This window comes from Musa acuminata, chromosome BXJ2-10 (genome assembly GCF_036884655.1).
Source record: "Musa acuminata AAA Group cultivar baxijiao chromosome BXJ2-10, Cavendish_Baxijiao_AAA, whole genome shotgun sequence".
In the NCBI taxonomy this organism is placed as follows: Eukaryota; Viridiplantae; Streptophyta; class Magnoliopsida; order Zingiberales; family Musaceae; genus Musa; species Musa acuminata.
This window is the reverse complement of record NC_088347.1, coordinates 36,185,581-36,206,007: the sequence shown is the minus strand read 5'-3', so window position 1 is coordinate 36,206,007 and position 20,427 is coordinate 36,185,581. Positions and strand designations below refer to the sequence as shown.

General features: G+C 36.6%; 2 protein-coding genes and 1 long non-coding RNA gene across 9 annotated transcripts; 2 read left to right on the top strand and 1 right to left on the bottom strand.

Annotated features, from left to right (window-relative positions):
- The first annotated feature begins 529 nt into the window (after positions 1–529).
- Positions 530–4,981, top strand: LOC135625464 (uncharacterized). 5 transcript variants are annotated; one of them, XM_065130320.1, is made up of 3 exons: positions 530–754; positions 1,037–1,358; positions 4,203–4,981. In XM_065130320.1, the coding sequence occupies exons 2-3, from the start codon at positions 1,073–1,075 to the stop codon at positions 4,571–4,573; spliced, it is 657 nt and encodes a 218-aa protein (XP_064986392.1). In that variant the 5' UTR covers positions 530–754; positions 1,037–1,072; the 3' UTR covers positions 4,574–4,981. The 5 variants fall into 5 exon arrangements, with proteins under 5 accessions (XP_064986392.1, XP_064986390.1, XP_064986391.1 ...); XM_065130318.1 differs by having other exon boundaries at positions 530–911; XM_065130319.1 differs by having other exon boundaries at positions 530–911; positions 991–1,358.
- Positions 4,982–6,013: 1,032 nt separating this feature from the next.
- On the bottom strand, positions 6,014–11,682 carry LOC135625463 (C-type lectin receptor-like tyrosine-protein kinase At1g52310). Of its 2 annotated transcripts, none has more exons than XM_065130315.1 (4): positions 11,445–11,682; positions 8,482–8,910; positions 7,673–8,243; positions 6,014–6,774 (listed from the first exon to the last, which is right to left on the bottom strand). In XM_065130315.1, the coding sequence occupies exons 1-4, from the start codon at positions 11,530–11,532 to the stop codon at positions 6,195–6,197; spliced, it is 1,668 nt and encodes a 555-aa protein (XP_064986387.1). In that variant the 5' UTR covers positions 11,533–11,682; the 3' UTR covers positions 6,014–6,194. The 2 variants fall into 2 exon arrangements, with proteins under 2 accessions (XP_064986387.1, XP_064986386.1); XM_065130314.1 differs by having other exon boundaries at positions 8,482–8,907; positions 11,445–11,676.
- Positions 11,683–12,624: 942 nt separating this feature from the next.
- On the top strand, positions 12,625–20,371 carry LOC135625462 (uncharacterized). Of its 2 annotated transcripts, none has more exons than XR_010492057.1 (3): positions 12,625–12,849; positions 13,481–13,690; positions 18,360–19,963. It is a non-coding gene; the product is annotated as an uncharacterized LOC135625462 (long non-coding RNA). The 2 variants fall into 2 exon arrangements; XR_010492056.1 differs by lacking the exon at positions 18,360–19,963 and adding an exon at positions 20,028–20,371 and having other exon boundaries at positions 12,628–12,849.
- Positions 20,372–20,427: the final 56 nt, after the last annotated feature.

Genomic DNA, 20,427 nt, shown 5'->3' with positions numbered 1-20,427 from the left:
TGGGATTACCCTTCTGTTGTAGCTTTTATTCCTAGGACTTGTAATTTCCGTCCACCATACACGAGATCATCAGTATAGACTATTGGGATCTATCGAGAGTAATGATCGACACGATGAGCTAGATAGAAATGAGACGAAAAAGGTAATCGACGAAAGAGTAAAATTATTATTTAAAAAAATATTATTTTAATTTTTTTAAATTAAGGACGCTAAGTGAGAAACTTTTTTCATAATTCCATCAATTCCGAATCAATAAATATCAGCTGGTATGTTTTAGAAAAAAAAGAATATCCTGATTTGTGTCATTGAGCTTGCACTATAAACTCAAGTTCAATTTTACATATTAATTAGAGTTTAATATATATATATATATATATAAATTAATGATAATTAAAAATCTCTATAAACCACTGTGTCAAATGTATTCGACATGGGTTGAGGCCATAGACAGAGGGGTACATCAGTAATATTAATTTAGTTGGGGGACTGCACCACAAACAAATCTACTACTATTCATTCCTCTCTCTCTCTCTCTCTCTCTCTCTCTCTCTCTCTCATGGCTAACCCCTAAAGGCGCAGGAGACCTGCCTTTACCTGTGTTCTCTTTAGCATCTCGAACGGGTTCCTTGCCAAATCCGTGACCGATCTTTGGTCAGGAAAGACTTGGAACCAGAACGGATCCTCTCTCTCTCCCTCTCTCTCTTTCTCCTTGCTTGAGTGTTTGTTCGTTTCAGCCGCAGAAATAGGAGAAAAGGTACGTCTTTTCTTGAGATCATCGGCGTTCTAGTCTCTGATTTGACTCCATAATCTTCACGAAGAAGTGGTTCCTCAAGTCTCTGTGCCATCTGCCTTCGATCCCAGAAGAAAAGATCCTTCTTTTCGATAAAAAAAAGCGGTTTATCTGAACAAAAGTAGGTTCGTTTTCTCTCCTTGTTTGCCAAGAAAAGGCTTCATTCTACTAAAAATGGGTTTTTGTGGCTAGAAAATTAGGTCGCTTTGTGGAAGAGCTGTCTTTTATGGGGAGGTTTTCTTGCAGTTGAAGCAGTCTTGGGGGCTTGTAGGATAGAGGGAAATGATTCAGCTGCTGTTTCTGGTGCTCTTCGCGGAGGGGGCGGTGGCACTGATTCTAATGTGGAAGATTGGGCCACTTCGGGAGCTGGCGATGAGGGGGTTGGACCAGTTGAAGACCGGGAAGGGGCCGGCGACGGTGAAGACGCTGGCGTGCACAATGTCGGTGATCTTGGCGTCGAGCGTGGCCAGCATTCTCAAGATCCAGAACAGGGGCGCAAAGCTTGGAACTGTCACCCCAATGGATCAAGTCTTGTGGAGGACCCACCTAGTTGAAGCCTCGCTCATCGGTATGCAGTATTTATTTGCCATTTATGATGTCTGCAGAATATTAATATTTAACACCGTGAGGAGTAAACGAGTTTTTCAAAAAAGACACGATCTTTATGAGATTTATGCAGTTTGGGTGCACAGTATTTGTGTATCATTTATGATGTCTGCATAATATTGACATTTAAGCAAACCAGTCCGTCAAAAATAACATGATCTTTGTGGATTTGGCCACCCTGAATGAAACGTGATTTAACATTATAGTGGTCATAAAGCACTAAAGTCCATCGGAAGGCTAAGAACAAGGCTGGAAATTGTGCTAGCTCTGGCTCTATGTCCCCTCGAGTTGATATTTACAGAGTGTGAAATTAAAATTTGTGGGGGCTCAAAGTCCAGAAAGTAAAATTTTATTTAAGTTGTTCATGGAACCAACATAAAAAATGTTGTGCAGAGTCAGTTGTCTAACAGCTAATTTTTACAGTTTATTTTCAAAATTTCATAGAATTGTTGAGCTTTTTTAAACTCTCCAGATCATCTAAGCCTTATCTTTTTCATGCTGACTTTAATGTGCCATCTCTTTTCTTTTACTATCTGACGCACCTAATTGTGATCCTCCTTCTGTAGTTAATAGTAAGTACTTGATGTACTAAGAATATGATAGTCTCAATTTCTTTCTTTTTCTGTTATTTGTTTTTGGATGAAATTAGCCATTGGTTTGTCAGAGGATTGTATGAGATCTATAATTCAACTAATGTGAATTGAGTGAAAATGATAACTGGTTATCTGGAAATAACATGGTCAGGGAGACGAGCAAACATGATCAGTCTACTCACTCTATCAAAGAGTATTTAGTTCGTTTTTTATTGTACCAATTCACCTTCTGTTTGGATGAAATAGTTGTTGGATAATATTCAATCCCCTGATGACTAACATTTTTTGAGAAGTAGTCTGTCTGTTTGTTTCCTCCTGTATGTTGCTTCAGCAATAAGTTCCACGTATCTGGGTTTCCTTTTCTTAAGGAAGAATGGTCTTGAATATACTTTAGACATTCGTAATGATATAAATTTTTAGTCTCACATCTAGACCACTATATGTACTTTTCTCTTTGCATGCACATGTAATATTTTGACGTAATCCTCTATTGGTGATATTGGATGGGCGTCCAATAAGTTTATATAATAATAATGGTGCTTCTGTTGCACATATAACTTTGTCTATATTGAATAACCATGTGACCAGATTGATAACATTAATATGTCTTAGGTGCTCCAGGTTTCCTAGAGAATGTTATCATTAACACTTGTCTATATGCTTGTTGCTGTAAGATACTAATTTCTTTATCCACCAAATGGTACAAGTCTGGACAACACTGCAGTTCGGTTGCAGAATTGTGTACCGACTTAATCAGATTGATTATCATTTTTGGATACATGCTACTTGCTATAAGTTACTTATTTCTTTGTCAGTCAAATGGTGCAATGCTGGTAAAGAGTTTTAGTTCAGTTACAACACTGTTTACTGATTTAGTTTAAGCGATTCTCATTATTTATGACAATATTTTGGGTTAGCTAATGAGGCTTTTGCAGTTATTTTATTTTTTTGCCTTAATTGTATATATATATATATATATATATATATATATATATATATATATATATATATATATTGTCATTCATGGTTGCCAAAATTGCCTTTCGAGGCCTCCTTAAATGAAGTCACTGTGGTCGTGCATATCCTTCTCTTTATCTTTCTTCCTCCCTCTTTCCCTGTTTGATGGAGTTTGCGTGCATGCACACATAGGACTTCATATTCTAGCACTAGCCATGCTTCTAAGCGAGAAAGTTGAGGTGGAACTTGTTTTTGAAGTTACTAAATCTTTCATTAGGATCATTACCTTAAAAAATAAGGTTTCTTGGTGATTTGTCCCACTGGCATTCCATAAGGGGAGAAAGGGATGTTCCTTGATAGTGGTGAGTGTTTATACTAACATTATGGATGCTAGATCACCAAAATAGAGAATTTTGGTTAATTGGCTAGTTGGAATTATTTTGTAAAAGCATTTGCACATACCTCTGTAATTAATTATTTTGACTTGAATAACTAATAATCTAATTTGATTCCGTCAGAGGAGCTACTCTGTTCCATCAGAGGCTTCTGCTTGATAATCTGGTTATGGTCATATGTGATCTGCAAAACTACCTCCTATCTCATCAATAACCAAATTTGCAAGTTCTTTCTTTAAGATTCAGTCAATGCATACCATTATATAACATGACTGTCAATCTGACAAGGTGTTACAATTACTTTTAAACTCTGACTTGGTCGACAAGTACCATGCATGGCTAAATATCTCTAGAACACACAAAAGAAAAGCACGGCTCGTGTACCAAGGATGTGAATATAAATTTTAGGGATAAATCTATCCAAGAAGGTGGTGTTCCATCTGATTTGCCAAATCCATAGCCTCAACTTGTGGAACCTTACCATCAAACTCCTCCACACTCTTCGCTTAACATCCTGGCATGTTATCTATGACTCGTTCTCAATAGATTAACCTGGTCCCATCAGTAAATAGTGATGGTTGATCACAAGGCTTCAATTTGGTTCCTCCATGTTCATGACCTAATGGGCTTATGGTCTTCATCCTACAGACAGTATGCTGAATCATATCTTCATCTATATTACATATGGAAATGAATCTCTTGTTTTTCTTAATGAACAATATTGAATTCTTATTTACCGGCAGACAGTTCCACTAACAGCATCTCGTTTTCTGCTTTATGCCTTTTCTTATGGTTGTTGAACTTTGAGTCCTGTTCTGTTCCAAGTATTGAGATCTCCGTTACAACTGTTTGATTTTGCAGGCTACACTCTTTTTCTTGCTTTAGTGATCGACCGTTTGCACCACTACCTTAGGAAGTTGATCAATTTGAGAAGAACAGCTAATACATCCCAAGAAGAAGTTGAGAATCTTAAGAAAGAGCAACAAAGGTTTAAAGAGAAGGAGGAGACATCTTTAAATGAGATAAAAAAGCTCCATGAAGAGGTAGCAAGTTTAAAGGAGAGGCTGCAGAAGTTTAAGTCAGAGTCGGCGGAGCATGAGAAAAGGGCAGAGACAGCTGAAGCTCATGTCACCGCCCTTCAAAAACAGTCTGAAGAACTGCTGCTTGAATATGACCGCCTGTTGGAGGACAACCAAATCCTTCAGACTCAGGCTTTAGCATTCAGAGGTTGAGCCTCATGTGACCTCATTTTGGAGCATCTATTCCTCAGGTGGGCATAATCATGGAGAGAAGTATGTCTTTTGTCTCGGCACGTCAATATTGTTAACATGAGCTTGTTATTGATCATATGTTGCTTGAAAGTATGACCGGTGCCCGTCGTATCTGTTTCTTTCCATTTGTCCACCATGAACTTCGAAGCGTAAGAGATGAGCTGCCTGATCTGAACTATAGTGTAGAATCTACATTCTCTAAAATGTTTTTGGCACCATTACTTGGAGCAAGTCCCTAATGATGTACTGTTTTTGTTTGGTCTGTGCTTAAGGACATCACCTCAAACTCCAATTCCTGGTATATTTTGTAAGAGCAGTTCAAGGGCATTGAATTGAATCTAGAATCTAGAATCTATTCTAGTCTTAGTATATTGACTTGAATCTTTGATCCATCAAATAATAATTTGAAAATTTATCTTGATAAAAAGTTTTGAAACCCTTTCTTGAATGACATGTTGAATCTCTTTCTTGATTGTCCAAGCTTTATAAATTTATTAGTAGTATTAATTATTATTAATGTTAGTAGTATTAAAAGAGGTAGAGAAAGATTTATGAAAAAATTAATATCAATTTATGAATAAAAAATAAAATATTCTTAATTTAATCATGCTTTCTGTAGAGCTCAAATAGCAATCGATCCAATAGTTGGAACATTGCGGCAATAAATGAGTCCTAAAGGGTGTGGTTAAGCAACATTTGTTGCTCTTACAATCACTTTCATATATTCTTTTAACATAAAATTAACTATTACTCGAATGATGTGATGTTCATATCACATGCTGATGTTTTTAGATATTTATACTTATTGGAATATGAAGGAATTTAATTACTTTGATCTTTCTAGCCAAGTTATGGATGCCCAGAAATAATGATCTAAGGACATCATTGGCATAATTTATATAGATTTTCTACTCTACTTGTGTTAGAATATTTTGGAGGAGCACAAGAGAGTAAGTTTCAAGAAGACCTTTGAGGATGACTACATCTGAATCTTTAAGGGTGAAATCATATCATATAAAGCCCAAATTAGATGTTAAAGCTCCATCATAATCAATAAAATAATTAAAATTCTGATACCATCAAGAAAATTTTGATTTAATATTATTAGTTGATCCCTTAATAGTATTTACATGAAGGAATAAGTTGTTATTGCAGAAACTATCTTTCTTCAAAGAGTTGAGGGCTCCATATGAAGGTTGCGAAAATACAAGCATTGCATCTCATGCATGGTTCTCCAAGGCCATTAAGGAGACAAGACAAACTGGGAATTAGACCCATTACCAAATTACAAGCAGCAAGAACAAGAGAGAAGATACTTGTTCATCATCTGTTGAGATATTCCAGACCAATCTGCAAAGGGAAGATCTGCTACATACAGGATGACAGTACCTGTTCATCGTCTGTCGCAAGATTCGCTTGATTCTTTTTTTCTGTTCTTATAATAAAATCTGCGTCTGGGACATGATTACCTTAATACAGAACAACAGTTTTAAATCTAAAGCACATCATATAATAACACCAGCTTCTAATACAGCTTCTAGTAAAAGACAACATAGTGCTCCCCCATGGATGCAAATAACCCTCAGCGAGGTGTCTCCACCTGCAGTGGCAACATCGGGGACGTTGCGCTGGTGCTTGTACCACTTCTTGGCTGCTCGGAGACAGCCCTCAGACCCAACTGCTGCAGTTGGTGGACAACATGTGACATCCGTGGTCGAACTGACGGGACATGCTGGGTGCACGCGTACACAAGATCCACCACCTTTTGTATCACGCCATCATCGGGAATGTCAGAAATGAGTGGATCGAGGAGTTCAACATACCTATGGGACTGAACAAGCGGTGTCGCCCACTCAAATATTGTCTGCCAACCCACAGATTCGACGGCCTGGCCTGGCCGCCGGCCACTGATGATCTCTAGCAGCAGCACACCGAAACTGTACACATCGCTCTTGGTTGTCAATTCATTTCTATACATAAATTCTGGAGCAAGATATCCATAAGTTCCTGCCATCTTTGTCCTTTCATGCATCACTTCCCAAGGTACAAATTTAGAGAGCCCTACACCCATCAGATGTGATCCAAACTCTTCATCAAGAAGCACATTGCTAGCTCGAATGTCACGGTGTACAACTTGTGGCTTCACCTTGTCATGAAGAAATCTGCAATTATCCGCATTTACCTCAGTATTAATAAAAATATGCTGAATGTTTGAATAAATGAAGAACGAGTCGTTCTAACTTCATCCACTCCATAGTCCAAATGCTATAATGATATACAACTATATGGAGTACGTTATCAAGAATATGTCAAAGATGATTCCATGTGATGTCCTCAATAGTGGGAGCTTACTTGATGTGAAGCACATAGTCCGTCATATTCATCAAGCATACCCTTAATACTTATTCGTCATGCATGTTCTCACCATATCCTTCAGCCATAACTAGAAGTCTAGGATGCTCATATTAACATGACAACTTAGGTCATCAGGCAAAAGGCACGGAACTGACAAAATTCCTTTTCCATTGTCAACCTCTACCTATGATTCTAATCTGTATATGACATTGAAATATGCAAACACTATTTAATTGCATATTTTAGTTGGCCAACAATTGCATCGGGACTATAAAAAACTATATGTTGAATTACACCGAAACAACTAATAAATCATGCAATTATTTGTTCCAAAAAAAAAAATTTTAAAACACATTTGTTCTGTGGTTTCAATTCAACTAAATAGTTCTTTATCAACATAAAACTAGAATATCTGACAATGTATAACCAGAGAAGTTGCATCACAGATGGAAAAACATGATGACTCATGATCATGGTTCTCTGGTTATCAAACTTGAGCAAGGCTTGTAACGATCTCATCTTAGTAGTGTACTTCTTTTAATACCTTGACGAGAAAAGTGACTATAGTTCCAAAAGTTTTTAGTTACAACAAACTCTTCCTTCTATTAATCTAACATATTGTAGGATCAAATGGCAAAACAAAAACAACTTGCTGCTGAAAACAGGTAATCAGTACATGCTTCAGTCATTATTAATTAGACTTACGCGATTCCTTGCGAAAGAGTTGTGGCAACTCTGATTCTCATAGCCCAATCCAAGTTCCTACCACCTCTTGGTATGTGGTGCAGCCATCGATCCAATGGTCCATTAGCAACAAACTTGTAAACAATATAGCGATCACCATGATCATAGCAACAACCTTTAACTGCCACCAAATTAGGATGGTGAAGTTTTGCAACTCTTCCAACCTCAGAGTAGAATTCCTTCTTCCTTTGAAGGCTATACCTCTTTAGTCTCTTAACTGCCACTCGCGAGCCATCAGACAAGAACCCACTATAAGTTCCACCTGTTTTGGCATCCCCAATAAGTCGATTTCCTTCACTAAAGTTCTTTGTAATTGATCTCAACTCTTCACTGGTGAAAACTTTCCATGATGGAGGAACTAATGCAGCTGCTGAAGGACTAGAAATTTTGCGAGATCTTCTGCGTTTCTTGCTTCGCCTATATACAAGGAGCCATATGACAAGAGCCAGGGTGATGAAAAGAATTAATCCACTTACAGCTGCAAGGATGATAAAATACTCCCTATGGCAATGCTTGTGGGAACATTTGCTTTCTGTTATCAACCAAAATTGTACCTTGGTTAAAATAGTGGCAGTGCTGAACAAAATACCTAAGTTCACAAGGGACACATCTAATATTGAATCTTCAAATACCGGACAAAAAACCAAAACTAAAATATTTCGGATAATTCATTGAAATTATTTGCATTACTTTCCTAATGTAAACAGGGGGAATTGCAAAATGAATTCAGATTTAAGAACTTGATTAAGAGGGAGATAGTCAAGCAATACCTCGACCAAGCATGCAAATAAGTTCATGAGATGTATTGCATCTTTCACCGACGAAAGCAACATGGCCACTAGTTACCAAAGTACATGAATCAGTTGGGCTAATGCTGTTGCATGAAGCTCCCGTACAATTAACATGAAAAGGTTCACCAGGGAAAACTGATTCATTCCAACTTGACGTGTTGTCAGACCATTTCCAACCAAACCCTAACGTAGAATTATAACCACGGCCTCCAACCCAACATCCAGTGCTGCTTCCGGCACATAGGCTCTGTGCAAGACTCAATTCCTGAGCCGAAGTGAGGGCAGCCAAATGACCATTATGACTCTGACAGAGTTTCTCTGACTTGATCCATGAAAGGGAACTTGCTATATGTATGAAGCATTTGTTCTTATTGGGACCGACATACCAACCAGATGGGCAAAATGCTGCTAAAAAAACAACAGAAAACAAGTATAAAACATCTGAACTTCTTCCAGGTAGGATAAAAAATATCAATAGTATTGAAATTCAGATGTGCTAGTACATGTGATCATGATAATAGTAATACAAGTTTGCTTTGGTCTATACAGAATAGCATTTACCAACAGCTACAATTAGTTACACTGACAATAAGAAAAAATCAGGTCATAATCTGAATGGTGGTTTATAAGGAGTTAGTTCTCTTCTCACATTAATTAACCATCTTATTAGTGGATAACCAATTAATGATAATTGTAACCTTTTTCTACTAAGTGACATGCTCAGTTCATACTGATCATTCTTATACGATTTCAAACAATTACAAAGTAAATTTCATTCTGCAACCATCAAGACATTAATAGAATAATTCCCTCAGGTTAGCTTGGATCAGTATGAATCAATACAACACTCAGAAAAAAGACATATGCAGCAGCCACTTATTACAAGTGAGTCGGAGAAGACTTTGTTAAAGAAGCATCTTCACTTCATGGAATGCGTTTGTGGCTTCCATGGAGTTTGCAATGATGGATCCTAAATGACCATAATTAGAGTACAAGTGCTCATAAGCTGATAAGACACTCTTTCAAGTACAAGAACTCATGCTGGAAAACAGCAATATCCATTTTTAAAAGTAACCACTTTAATATTTTTTAATCTCCAAAAAGACTTAGTATTCCCAAATTCTGTTATAGTCTTTGTTATATCTTAGCTGACGTTTATATGGAACTTTTGACTAATTCAATCACATTGTTGAATTAGTTTATGTCGAACAGAATTTTTATGCCTGAAAAAGTGAAGATTCCACCATATCAACAGACAAAGGGCACCATAACATGATACACCATAAACTGAAAAACAGTAGCATCCTCTTTTCCTCAAGGAAAGAGGAAACTCATTTAAATTCGGATCAATGTGTTCAATCTAAATTCTGATATTTAAAACTACCACAATATGTTAAATACCTTGAAATATCTAAGATGACTAAAATATCTACTCTCAAAACCTAGATCAAATGCAACAGAATATCTGATCATTAATATACTACTGAGGTTACTTAAAATAGAGCACATATCCAAAAGAGTTTAAGCTCCAGAAATATAATTCACCAAAATTAATTTTTAAAAAAAGAGTTTGATGGGTGTTTTCTTGCTATTGCAACACGGTATCTGTTCCACTTGCAAAGAAGAGTTGCTCAAGGTCATTCGTCTATACTTATAACTACTCGGATATGAGCAATCTCAATATTTTTCTCATCGCCATGTTTGCCTTTCCAAAATTTGCCATGTTTGTTCTGAAAAGTGATTCCTATTATTAAATAGGAATTTGATTAGATCAAGATGATTTTCAAACATGCTAGTCAACAAACAGAGTATCATGCACACCATCAGTCTTTTTGGTATTCTCGGCATCGAACAGAGAAATAAAAAAATTATTAAAGGAAAACCCACCACCTTAAGGACCCTAATCACCAGACAACATGAAACAGGAACATACAGAATAGTACTCTATGGAAGAGCTTAAAGGAAAAATGTAAGCTGGAAAGTGTTAGAACTCTTTACTTAACATTACCTTTAGTCAGTTGCAAAGACCACGAATCTTTGGAGAGATGAAGCATGAACATGTCACAACATATGCACATAAAGTGTTCAATGAAGACAAGAAGCTCCATTTATTCATGTACTATAGTACATGATTACATACCAATTCCAATACTTCCATAATACTCGAGAGATATTTTCTTGAAACCTTGGTGTAGTGGTCTTATTCTAGATGATTTTCTAACGATGGACAAGTGCCATGGTGGACTTTAGAATTAGTGAATCTAAGTGCTCTTTTGCCATGTTAAAATTGACTGTGCTAATGTTTAAGCAGACACCTTTTGGGTAAATAGCTTCTTTTGCACGAAGACAAATCAGTGATGCCCATGTGATTGTTTCTCGTCATGTACTTTACAGTTTGAGTACTAAAAAACTGGAAGCTTCCCTTAAAAAGACCACAAGCGCACAGAACGCATGTGATAATATTCTCAATTATGAGTTTTGATATACGCCAGTCTTGAAATATGATGAGCAGATACCAAAATCATAAATTATCCATAAATCCTCCATTTTTAACGCTGTGTGTTCCACGACGCAGTGAAAAATAACAATTTTGATGAACAAAAATTGAAATATAAAACATCAAAAGAAATATCGCGCTTTGAAATCAGCACCCAATAATGCTATCCTTGCCTACACTTGGATCATGTAGACCTAAACCACCACTCACATCCTAAAATCTCAACAATGAAAGAAAACCAGTGACGACACCACCGTCAAGCTCAAGAAGAGGCGAAGCCCTAGCCAAATGCTACCATCAAACTCGACGACTTCAAGAAAAGGCGCCAGCTGTCGCAGATTCGATGGTTCATTCGATTCCGACCGCAGTGGCAACAATAACAGGGAAAGAAAAAGGGAAAAGATTTAAGGTAGGGGAAGGCAAGCAAAGAAGGGTGGTAACTCACAGTCTTGAGCTGAGATGCAACAGATCGAGGCGGCGAGGAAGATGCAGATGAGGCATGAGGCGCGGAAGACACCTCCTCCCCTCGCCATAGCAGGACACGAAACCTGTAGGAATTGATGGCAAGAGCAAGAGACGGATGTAATCAAGTATGAGAGGTAGTGAAGGAAACGGATCTTTAGATCCTTCGTCTCCACTTCATCGTCCTCTTCCTCCTCCCCCTCCGCGTTTGCCGATCTATGTCAGTCTAACACAAGTCAAAGGCAGCATTTTTTTGGCAATTAATTGAGTCGTATTTTTTTTTTCTCGTAATTATTCATTTAGCCGCAAAAATGAGTTTTTTTAAATATAAATCAATATTGAAATATGCATAATAATGGAAACCATTATAATATATATTAAAACTTGCATCATGACAATGATCATCATTAAATAGTCCGATTCAGATATGAGATTCGATTATATTAATTTGCATCCCACTATTAATCTCCGTGGAAAAAAATACTAATTATTTATTTATTTTATAAAAAAACTATGTAAGAAAAAGACTATTTAACTTCAATATTTATTTATTTTTTATTTTTTTAAAAAAATTAGTGACACGGTTAAGAGGGTGATTGAAATATTTTCTTTTAAAATATATTTTGGATAATACCCATTTTCAAAATTCCTAAACAGTCATCTTTTTCTAAGGTTTTAAAAATATTCCATCAAAAAGTTATCATTTTTTTTCTGTCCAATCCAAAGTATTTTTATATTATTTTTTAAATCATAAAAATACTTGTTTTGTTTTAAAAATACTACATAGTTTTTTTTAATATAAAAATATTATATATTATTTTTAAAATAAATATTAATATCACAGTATTTTTAAAACAAAAATGTTATATAATATTTTTGGATAAAATTTAATCCGTAAAACACCGTAATTAATTAACTGGAAATAAATTTTAGATTAGGCAGAAAAATATATGACAATATTTAGAGGATATTTTGAGATTTTTAAAATAAGTGATAAGAGGAGGACGCGTGTCCCACACCGTGCTGCTGGGCCCCACCCCGCCCATCAAATATGCGATAAGAGGAGGACGCGTGTCCTCCTCGTACGCGATGGAGGACCACGGCTGTCCGTGCCTCCTGGTACGTCCCCAACACGCGACCAGCGTCCTCATCGCCCTCCCCGTCCCTCCTTCAAAACCCACCCCATCAAAGAAAGAGATACGAGACGATAGAAGGAGACGGTCCGCGTTTGTATCTCCGAGAAGCTCGGCCGGATCCGATCGGTCTCTTCCCACCCGCACCTGTTTCATGTCTCGTGCCATCTTTCGCCCTCCCTTTGACTTGCTTGGATTAGCGCGGGATTTCGGTGGTGGGCGTCCGCCTACAAATTCGCTGGGGCTCCTAAAAAGGTTTGAGTATTCTTTTGGCGATTCTTTGCCGCGAAAGGTGTTATTAGGAAGATTTAATTGCTCCGTTCTCGTGATAGTTCCGTTCTTGATTTGATGAGGTGGTCATGTAGGAGTTTTCTTAGAGGCTAGGGTTTTGATCTCAAGTTTGGTTTTTGATAAGAGTCTCTTTGTTAATCAGTGGTAAGGGTGTCAATAAATATCTTCACGCTCGATTTCTTTGCGTTGTTACTGTTATGCTGCAAGACATTATGGAATTCTCTCTCTTTCTTGATGGGGGTTATATTTGGTTTGTTTTTCTTTTTTGGAGATATTGTTGGAAGTGCTAATTGTTAGTGTGATTGATTTTAAAAGCAGATTGGCGGGAGTTACTTAAGCCTCATTTTGATGATTAGTAGCTGTTTGTATGATTGGTTCCATAAGCAGTTTCGTAGGAGCTAAATGAATCTCATTTTGCTGATTAAGATTTTCCGCCCAAGTGTGGTTTCATTTGTGCAGTCGTAGCTTCTTAATTACTAGCAATGGATCCATATGTATATCTATAATCGTTTGCTTTCTTCTGCCACTGTTATGAGATTATGCAATTTGCTCTCCTCAAAATGAAGTTATCCTTTTTTGTTTCCTTCTGGGGCAGATGATTGTGAGATGGTGCTTTGAGTTGGTTTTGGTTGACAACGAGAGAGAGCACGCTGGTCTGCACTTATGCAGGGGGACATGAATGTGTACTTGCGTGCTTTCTATCGTTGTCAATCATTGACATGGCGCCAAGCAGCTTGCTTTTGTTCTTATGGCTCGCATGCAGGAAACTTTGCTGTAAGGGAGGCGTTCGTATCTCAGTTGAGAGGTCGGTATACATCTACTTCGATATTGAAACTCTTGCCTTTTGAATTCATGTTGAATCTTATCCATTTCCTTCCTCATGGTTACTTGGTTTTATTAACAGTGTGGTGATTAACTCTCGTATAAGTTCTAGAATTTACTTCCCTAACTTAAGTGCTATGAATCAACTGAACTGGGTCTAATAAAATGCAATGAAAATCAAAGTCAGATTTTTATATTGCAAAATTTTCAATTTTGATGAATATGTTGTTTATTGATATCCAATGTCCTCAAGGCATCTATGTGATCCATAAGTGGAAAAAAACCCTATTTGCATACGTAATGTCTAATTTTCTATGCTGCCATTGAAAATTTGAAGAAACTCCCATTGAGAAAGACCCCATTTGCATGAGTAAGGAATTTCATTTAAAAAATTTGAAGAAACTCCTATTGAACCTAAATGGTTAAATAAATGATTATATTTTTTGAAAAATCAAATAGTTAGTTGATCTGACAAAAGTGATGCATAACAATATTCATATATTTGCAGTGTTGTCAAAAGCGCTATGCGCTATTATCCCAAAATGCTCGAGGCGTCTTGCCTGAACGAAATGAGACACTCTCAAATATTATAATTTTAAAATTATGTATCATAATTAATAAAAATAAATTAAAACTAAAATAACACATCAAACTCCCCGTATTTGTTTCTCCTCCTACCTCTACCTCGTTCACTGTAGTCACTAGAGGAAAATGTCACTAGAGGAAGGGGAAGAAGTCACTAGAGGAATGGACTGCTATTACTCATCATAGGAAAATGTCACCGTTGTCATCGTTCGTCGATGGGAGGAACTTCGTCGCCATGCAGAAACATAGTGGGAAATAGAGGTTTTTGCATTAGGGCATGACTCGACTCAGGCTTAGAGCACTGCTCAACTCAAACTCGTGTGGATGTTAGAGGTTTGGTTTGATTTAGGCTTGAGCAAGTTTGAGTTGAACCAAGCGAGCACTCGACTCGCCTAGCACTTGGGCCTAGGCGAGTGCCTTGGTCGTGCCCGAGTGTCGCCCAGCCTAATAGGTGGGTGCTTGGGCCACGCCTCGCCACGCCTAGGCACCTAGGCGAGCACCCGGGTGCCCAATGACTTCACTGCATATTGGTCAAACCTATATTGGGCCATAGAGCTTCGTATTAATTGATTTTCATTTTTAATTAATTTTTTCAAAGATATTAAATGGTACAAGTATACAAGTACCAAATTGATCCTATAGTTTATTGAAACTTGGATTCATTGACGATTAAAACTTTGTGAAAAATTGGAAATATAATGCTTGTAGATGTTTCTCCATTAAATAAAACATGTCATTGCTAGGCATCTAGGAAAAGGAAACATAAAATAATGAAATGAAGCAGTTCAATTGCAAAAGATATATAACTAGAAGAAAAATAACAATACTAGGTAAGATAACATCAAAAGGGAAAAAGAAAAAATGACGAATGAAAAAAAAAATCTAATAATAATTGCAACAGTGCAGAAAGCAACAGCAATGGTGTACGACAAAAAAAAGCAGATATAATCCATGATGACATAAAGCAAAAAGCAACAAAAAGAAGAAAGGCATTTAAGTAGCAATATCAAAAAATAGCAGCAAAATGTGAAGTAGAAGGAAACAGGTTGCTGCCACAGCAATATTGCAAAGGTGAGAAGAAAAGAAACTAATGCTAACGTGAAAAAAAAAATGAAGTAGAAGCAATAACAGAAAAGGATCAGATATGGACCACTACTTGTGGATTGCTGATGGATCATCCTTCATCCAGTTTGTATCTTACACATCTAGAACCCTCATTATTTTTCGGTTACCTAGCCAATAAGCTGATATAGCCAAATTGTGGCACCATTAATCATATATTGTATTGCCCTTGCTCCGTTGTCTCTCTCTAAGATATTTTGAGGCTCCTTGGATAACCTAAACGGTTGAAATTTTCTTTTAATGGTCACATATTGTGTTTTTTATTGTTTTCTCATATTATAGAATAGATGAAAGTTGAATTTTCTTATAAATGCCCTGATATACCTATTTTTGTTGAAATGCCAATGTACATATGTTTTTTTTTATTCCCTTCAATATATATATTTTTGGTTAGCACACTCTTAATGGAGTTTATACAATAAACCTTACAAGTTGTTCCTTGGATTAGATACATATAAATAGAGGTGAGTTTTTAGAATTAGTGGTGCAAAGAGAGGCACAGAATAAACTAAGAAAACATTATTAAAAGAGATTGTTTGCTCTTGATTTAAGTAGAGATATTGCCTTTATTTAATGGTGAAGAAAATTCTATTTAGCCAAATTTAAATAGTTAAACCAATATGGTTTGTTCTTGTTGTATTCATTGTGTTAATTCAAATTGTTGTAAAGAAATAGGTTGCTAGAGTCCGCAGGAGTGAGCTAAAGATCCAACGATCATTATTCCAATTGTACAAAGAAATATTGAGTATGATGCACCTTTCTGTCAAAAGGATCACTATGGGGTATTGTGCCATTACAAAATAGGTTTAGCCAAGTATTTTAACAATATGAATACAGGAAATCAAGGATTAATATCTCAGTCTGATTCAGATTGGCGGTTAGATTGGTACATACCAATACTGCTAGTGTACCAAGTGCTGGTAGGGGTCGATACCAGTTGGTATCAACTAGATTATCGCAAGCACGAGAGAGAGAGAGAGAGCTACGTGCCTTTAAAGATGGAGTGGAAGACACAAGAGGATGTAGGAGTAGAGTGGAAAGACTGATTTGGTGAGGGTTGTTGGCTAGCCACGGAAGCTACGGTGGCGGAGGGTGAAAGAGAAGAGAAGGGGAAATGAGGGATTGAGGCTGAGTAGAGGGGAAGAGAAGGGGTCAGTGTCCTGTTACAAAATGGTAGGCTTACTGCCCGATACAACTCTTTATTTCTCAGCTTACCGCTTGGTAAGCTCAATACGACAAGCATACTAGTTATTAGGTGAAACCACTGTATCATCTAGGAGTGGAGCCAGGATGAGGATTCTCTCTAATCATATTTTTGGTTTGAAGCATCCAATTCTCACATCTCAACCTTCTCATTAGTTAATCCTTGTTTATTGTCCACAAAATTTAACCTCCTATTGCAAATATAAATGGTGTTATGACAATGACATTATATAATAGACAGATTAATTTAAATGGTGGATTGAAGGGTATAGCAAAACCAAAGAATTCATAAGTCACAAGTAAATATTATCAAGTTTTATGAATGGATGCTAAATAGTGATTTAAATAGGTGTTCGAACGTTGACCTAGGTGCTCGAGCAAGGGGAGAGAGGCCTGAGCGCCTCATTGGTGGACCAAGCAGTGCGCTTCAATGAGGTGCTGCTTGGGCGAGCGCCCGTTTCAAATAAAGCAATCGAACTAGACTTTTAAATTTGACTCAGTTCAAGATTAAACGAACTAACCAGTAATCGAACCAACTAACTAGTTTCTTACTTGCAAAAGCCAGAGCTAATTATATATTACCCCTTGTAATTAGCTATTTTTAGCATCTCGGTTCATACACTTTCAAAAGTTATATTAGGTTCTTTATACTTACGAAAGTGAAACATTGAGATCCCTATACAAGATTAAAAAGATAATTTCATAGGGTTAAAAAATCAAGAGAGAGAGAGAGAGGGATTTTATTGGAGCAATAGGGTTAAATATTTTACTTTCCTAAATATAGGGATCTCAATATAACTTTTGAAAGTATAAGGACCGAGATGCTAAAGGTAGTTAATTACATGGGGTAATTTGTAATTAGCCTCAAAAGCCACTCTTGCACGCTCGCGCGACGCCAAGCCAACTTTAGCATTACTTCTGCCTCCATTGTCGAAGCTTTCTATCATTACCTCCGCCACAGATGCAGCGGACCGAGCCTTCTTTTGTCATCGACGGATGGGTCCGATGACCTAACAAGAGCCCGTAGTTTCCTTTTGCCACCACTCCATGTGTAGTTCCTTTCACCATCGAGAGAGAGGACCGTAGGTTCCTCCGCCACCGACGGACGACCTCTAGAGCTGCCGTTGTCCGTAGCTTTCATTGTTGTCGTTCGCAACTTCCTCTACTTTTGCGATTGACTTAAATTGAATCCTTCGCTATTGCTATTGCTGCTGTCGTCCGTAGCTTCCTTTGTCACTGTTGTCTTCTCTTTCCCCACTTTCCATTATCGTTGACACCTTTCTCCCCCTCTGCTACTGCTAACAGTTCTTTTCTCTTCCTCTAACTATTGTTAACAATAAATAATATATTATTAACAGTAGATTATTAACTACTATACAAAGTAATCTTTATTTACTAGATTGATAATATACTATTTAGATTTTAACATTGTTAATCTTTATTTATTTAAAATTATTATATTCTTTATCAATTATATTATATATTTTTATATTTTTATATTTTAGAGCATCTCGCTTTGCTTGAGCAAGCACCTAGCGCTTTGCCAAGCTCCTAGCGCTTTAGTCATTTTGGGACCTTGATGTTTTTTTGACGCTTAACATTTTTTAAATTACTGATACTAAATAACATTATAAAATTTAAAATTTTAGTATTTTTCTTTCTTAATTAATTTTCATATGTTTCATTTAAAAATTAATAAAGATGGCTGATCCTGATCGCATTGATCTGATTCAACAATCCAGCTAATCTCACACAGTCTATGGCCAAATCCTGATACCAGCCATCATGATCCTGTGAACCTTGGTGTGAAGAACAACCAAGTCAACCAACTTGTCAGCTTGAATACAGTTTGATGGTTACACAATTTAATGTGTTGTACAACATATTAAACTGTTAAATTTTGGGTACCAGAAAGTAGGATATGAGTCATATTATTCTAATAGCATTTCAAATGTTTATTCATAATGAATTTTACACTTATATTTGAATCCTCATTGATGTGTTAAGAAATATGCCAGTATTAATGTTCATCAGCCAAATGATTGTCCTCTCGTGTCTGATGCGCTTGCATTGTATGTCTAATGTTTCCTGGTGCTTGAATCTGGGTTCTGCAATCTTCACTAGCAATAATCTTTTACTGAGTTCTTTAATGCAGTTATTTCATGGGCATTCATATATGAAATGCAATGCCCTACTGGAGTTGATATGGTTTCAGCAGTCACCTCATTAATCAGAGATATTTTGTCCTTCAGTCTGTGATGGGAGCCTAGAATGCTTTACTAGATTCCTAGAACTTATACATGTCTATTCTTTTAGATTTTTTCCTTTACTTGCTAGTCCCAATTTACTGGCCTTCTATTTTCAAGCTAATTGCCTTGAATTATTTCCCGTGTGCATCATTTGCTTAATGCTTGATTAATTATTCATTGTAGACCATTTTACTGGTTCAGAATGCATATATGATATTTCTTCCTCAACTTTCCACTTATTAAGCGTTTCATCCGCATTCTATTTATCTCTTTCTATTTATTAAATACTTTTTAAATGTTTTTACTTGTATTCCTAGTAATGGTGGTGGCTTGGTTGAGTGATCTAAAGTTGTAGGTAATAAGAGGGGTCAATCTTTCAACTTTGGGTATCAAGTTACCACAAAGACAAATCCAGAATTGGAAGAAGAGAGCAAAGGAAAGAGAGTTGTGTTGAGATTATTGTATCTCGTTTTCTAGATATGAAGACAGTTTTTAGAGATTTGTCACGCTAACATGCGTGTGAAGCACTTGTAAGCTGAACATGCATATTCTCGGATAATAGCCCTGGTCTCTGAGTAAGGAACACATTAAAATTAAGAAATATAAAACTTTTATACCTAAACGTAGTGAAAATATATTTTCAAACTGTCAGAAGTTTCTCAAAATATTCATAGATTCGTTACACTGTATGAGTATGCAAATTATTCTCTGAAATGATTAATGGAGAAACAATCAAAATTGTTTCAGAAATTAGAGCAAAGTTTGACAAACTTAACAACTGATTCCCAAATCGGTACCAAAACCAAAATATGAACTACAAAGAGTTATGCTACATATTGTTCTTTCTAGAAATACTATTGTTGACTTATATTTCTTCTTTGATGCTGATTCTTTACATTTAAAAAATAATATAATGTCAAAACCTAATGGTCTCCTGAACTTTTTCTGAAGTTTTCTAGTCCTAGTTTGATTATTCCTTAGCAGCTAAAAGTTTAATGTTTTGGCCAAATTCTTCTTCTATATATTCTCTAAAATTTCCAAGCGATGGAATTATGGAACACAGTTGCACATGTATGTGACATCTATGGTTATCTCTGTGACAGACCTCCAGTTCCTTCGTATGCAATTAATACTGAGATGCTCTAACTCTGATCGGCACAGGTTACTATCGAGTTGGATTGCATGATGCAATCAAATGGTGTTCAGGTCTTAATAATGATTGGTCTCTCTGTACCTTTCAGCCGTGTTTCATTGGAACCAACATGATGCTCTTTCTAAGTCCTGATATGAGCACAGTGGATTCACAATTCACTTGGCACCTAACCTCTGAGATGTCGGAACGTTGAGGTAACATTCTTGTGCCTATTTTGAATTTTCTTGGATCGAATTATGGATCATTTTGCAAGAATTATGGCTGATTTGGGATAACAAACTATTTTTATCGTCGGTAGTACAAAAGACTAATATTTTCGATATGATTCACATGACCTGATTTGTGTGGTTTTTATCTTTCTCTGAAACATGGTGGTTCTTCAAGTGTTAAGTTTAGCCGAGTAAATAC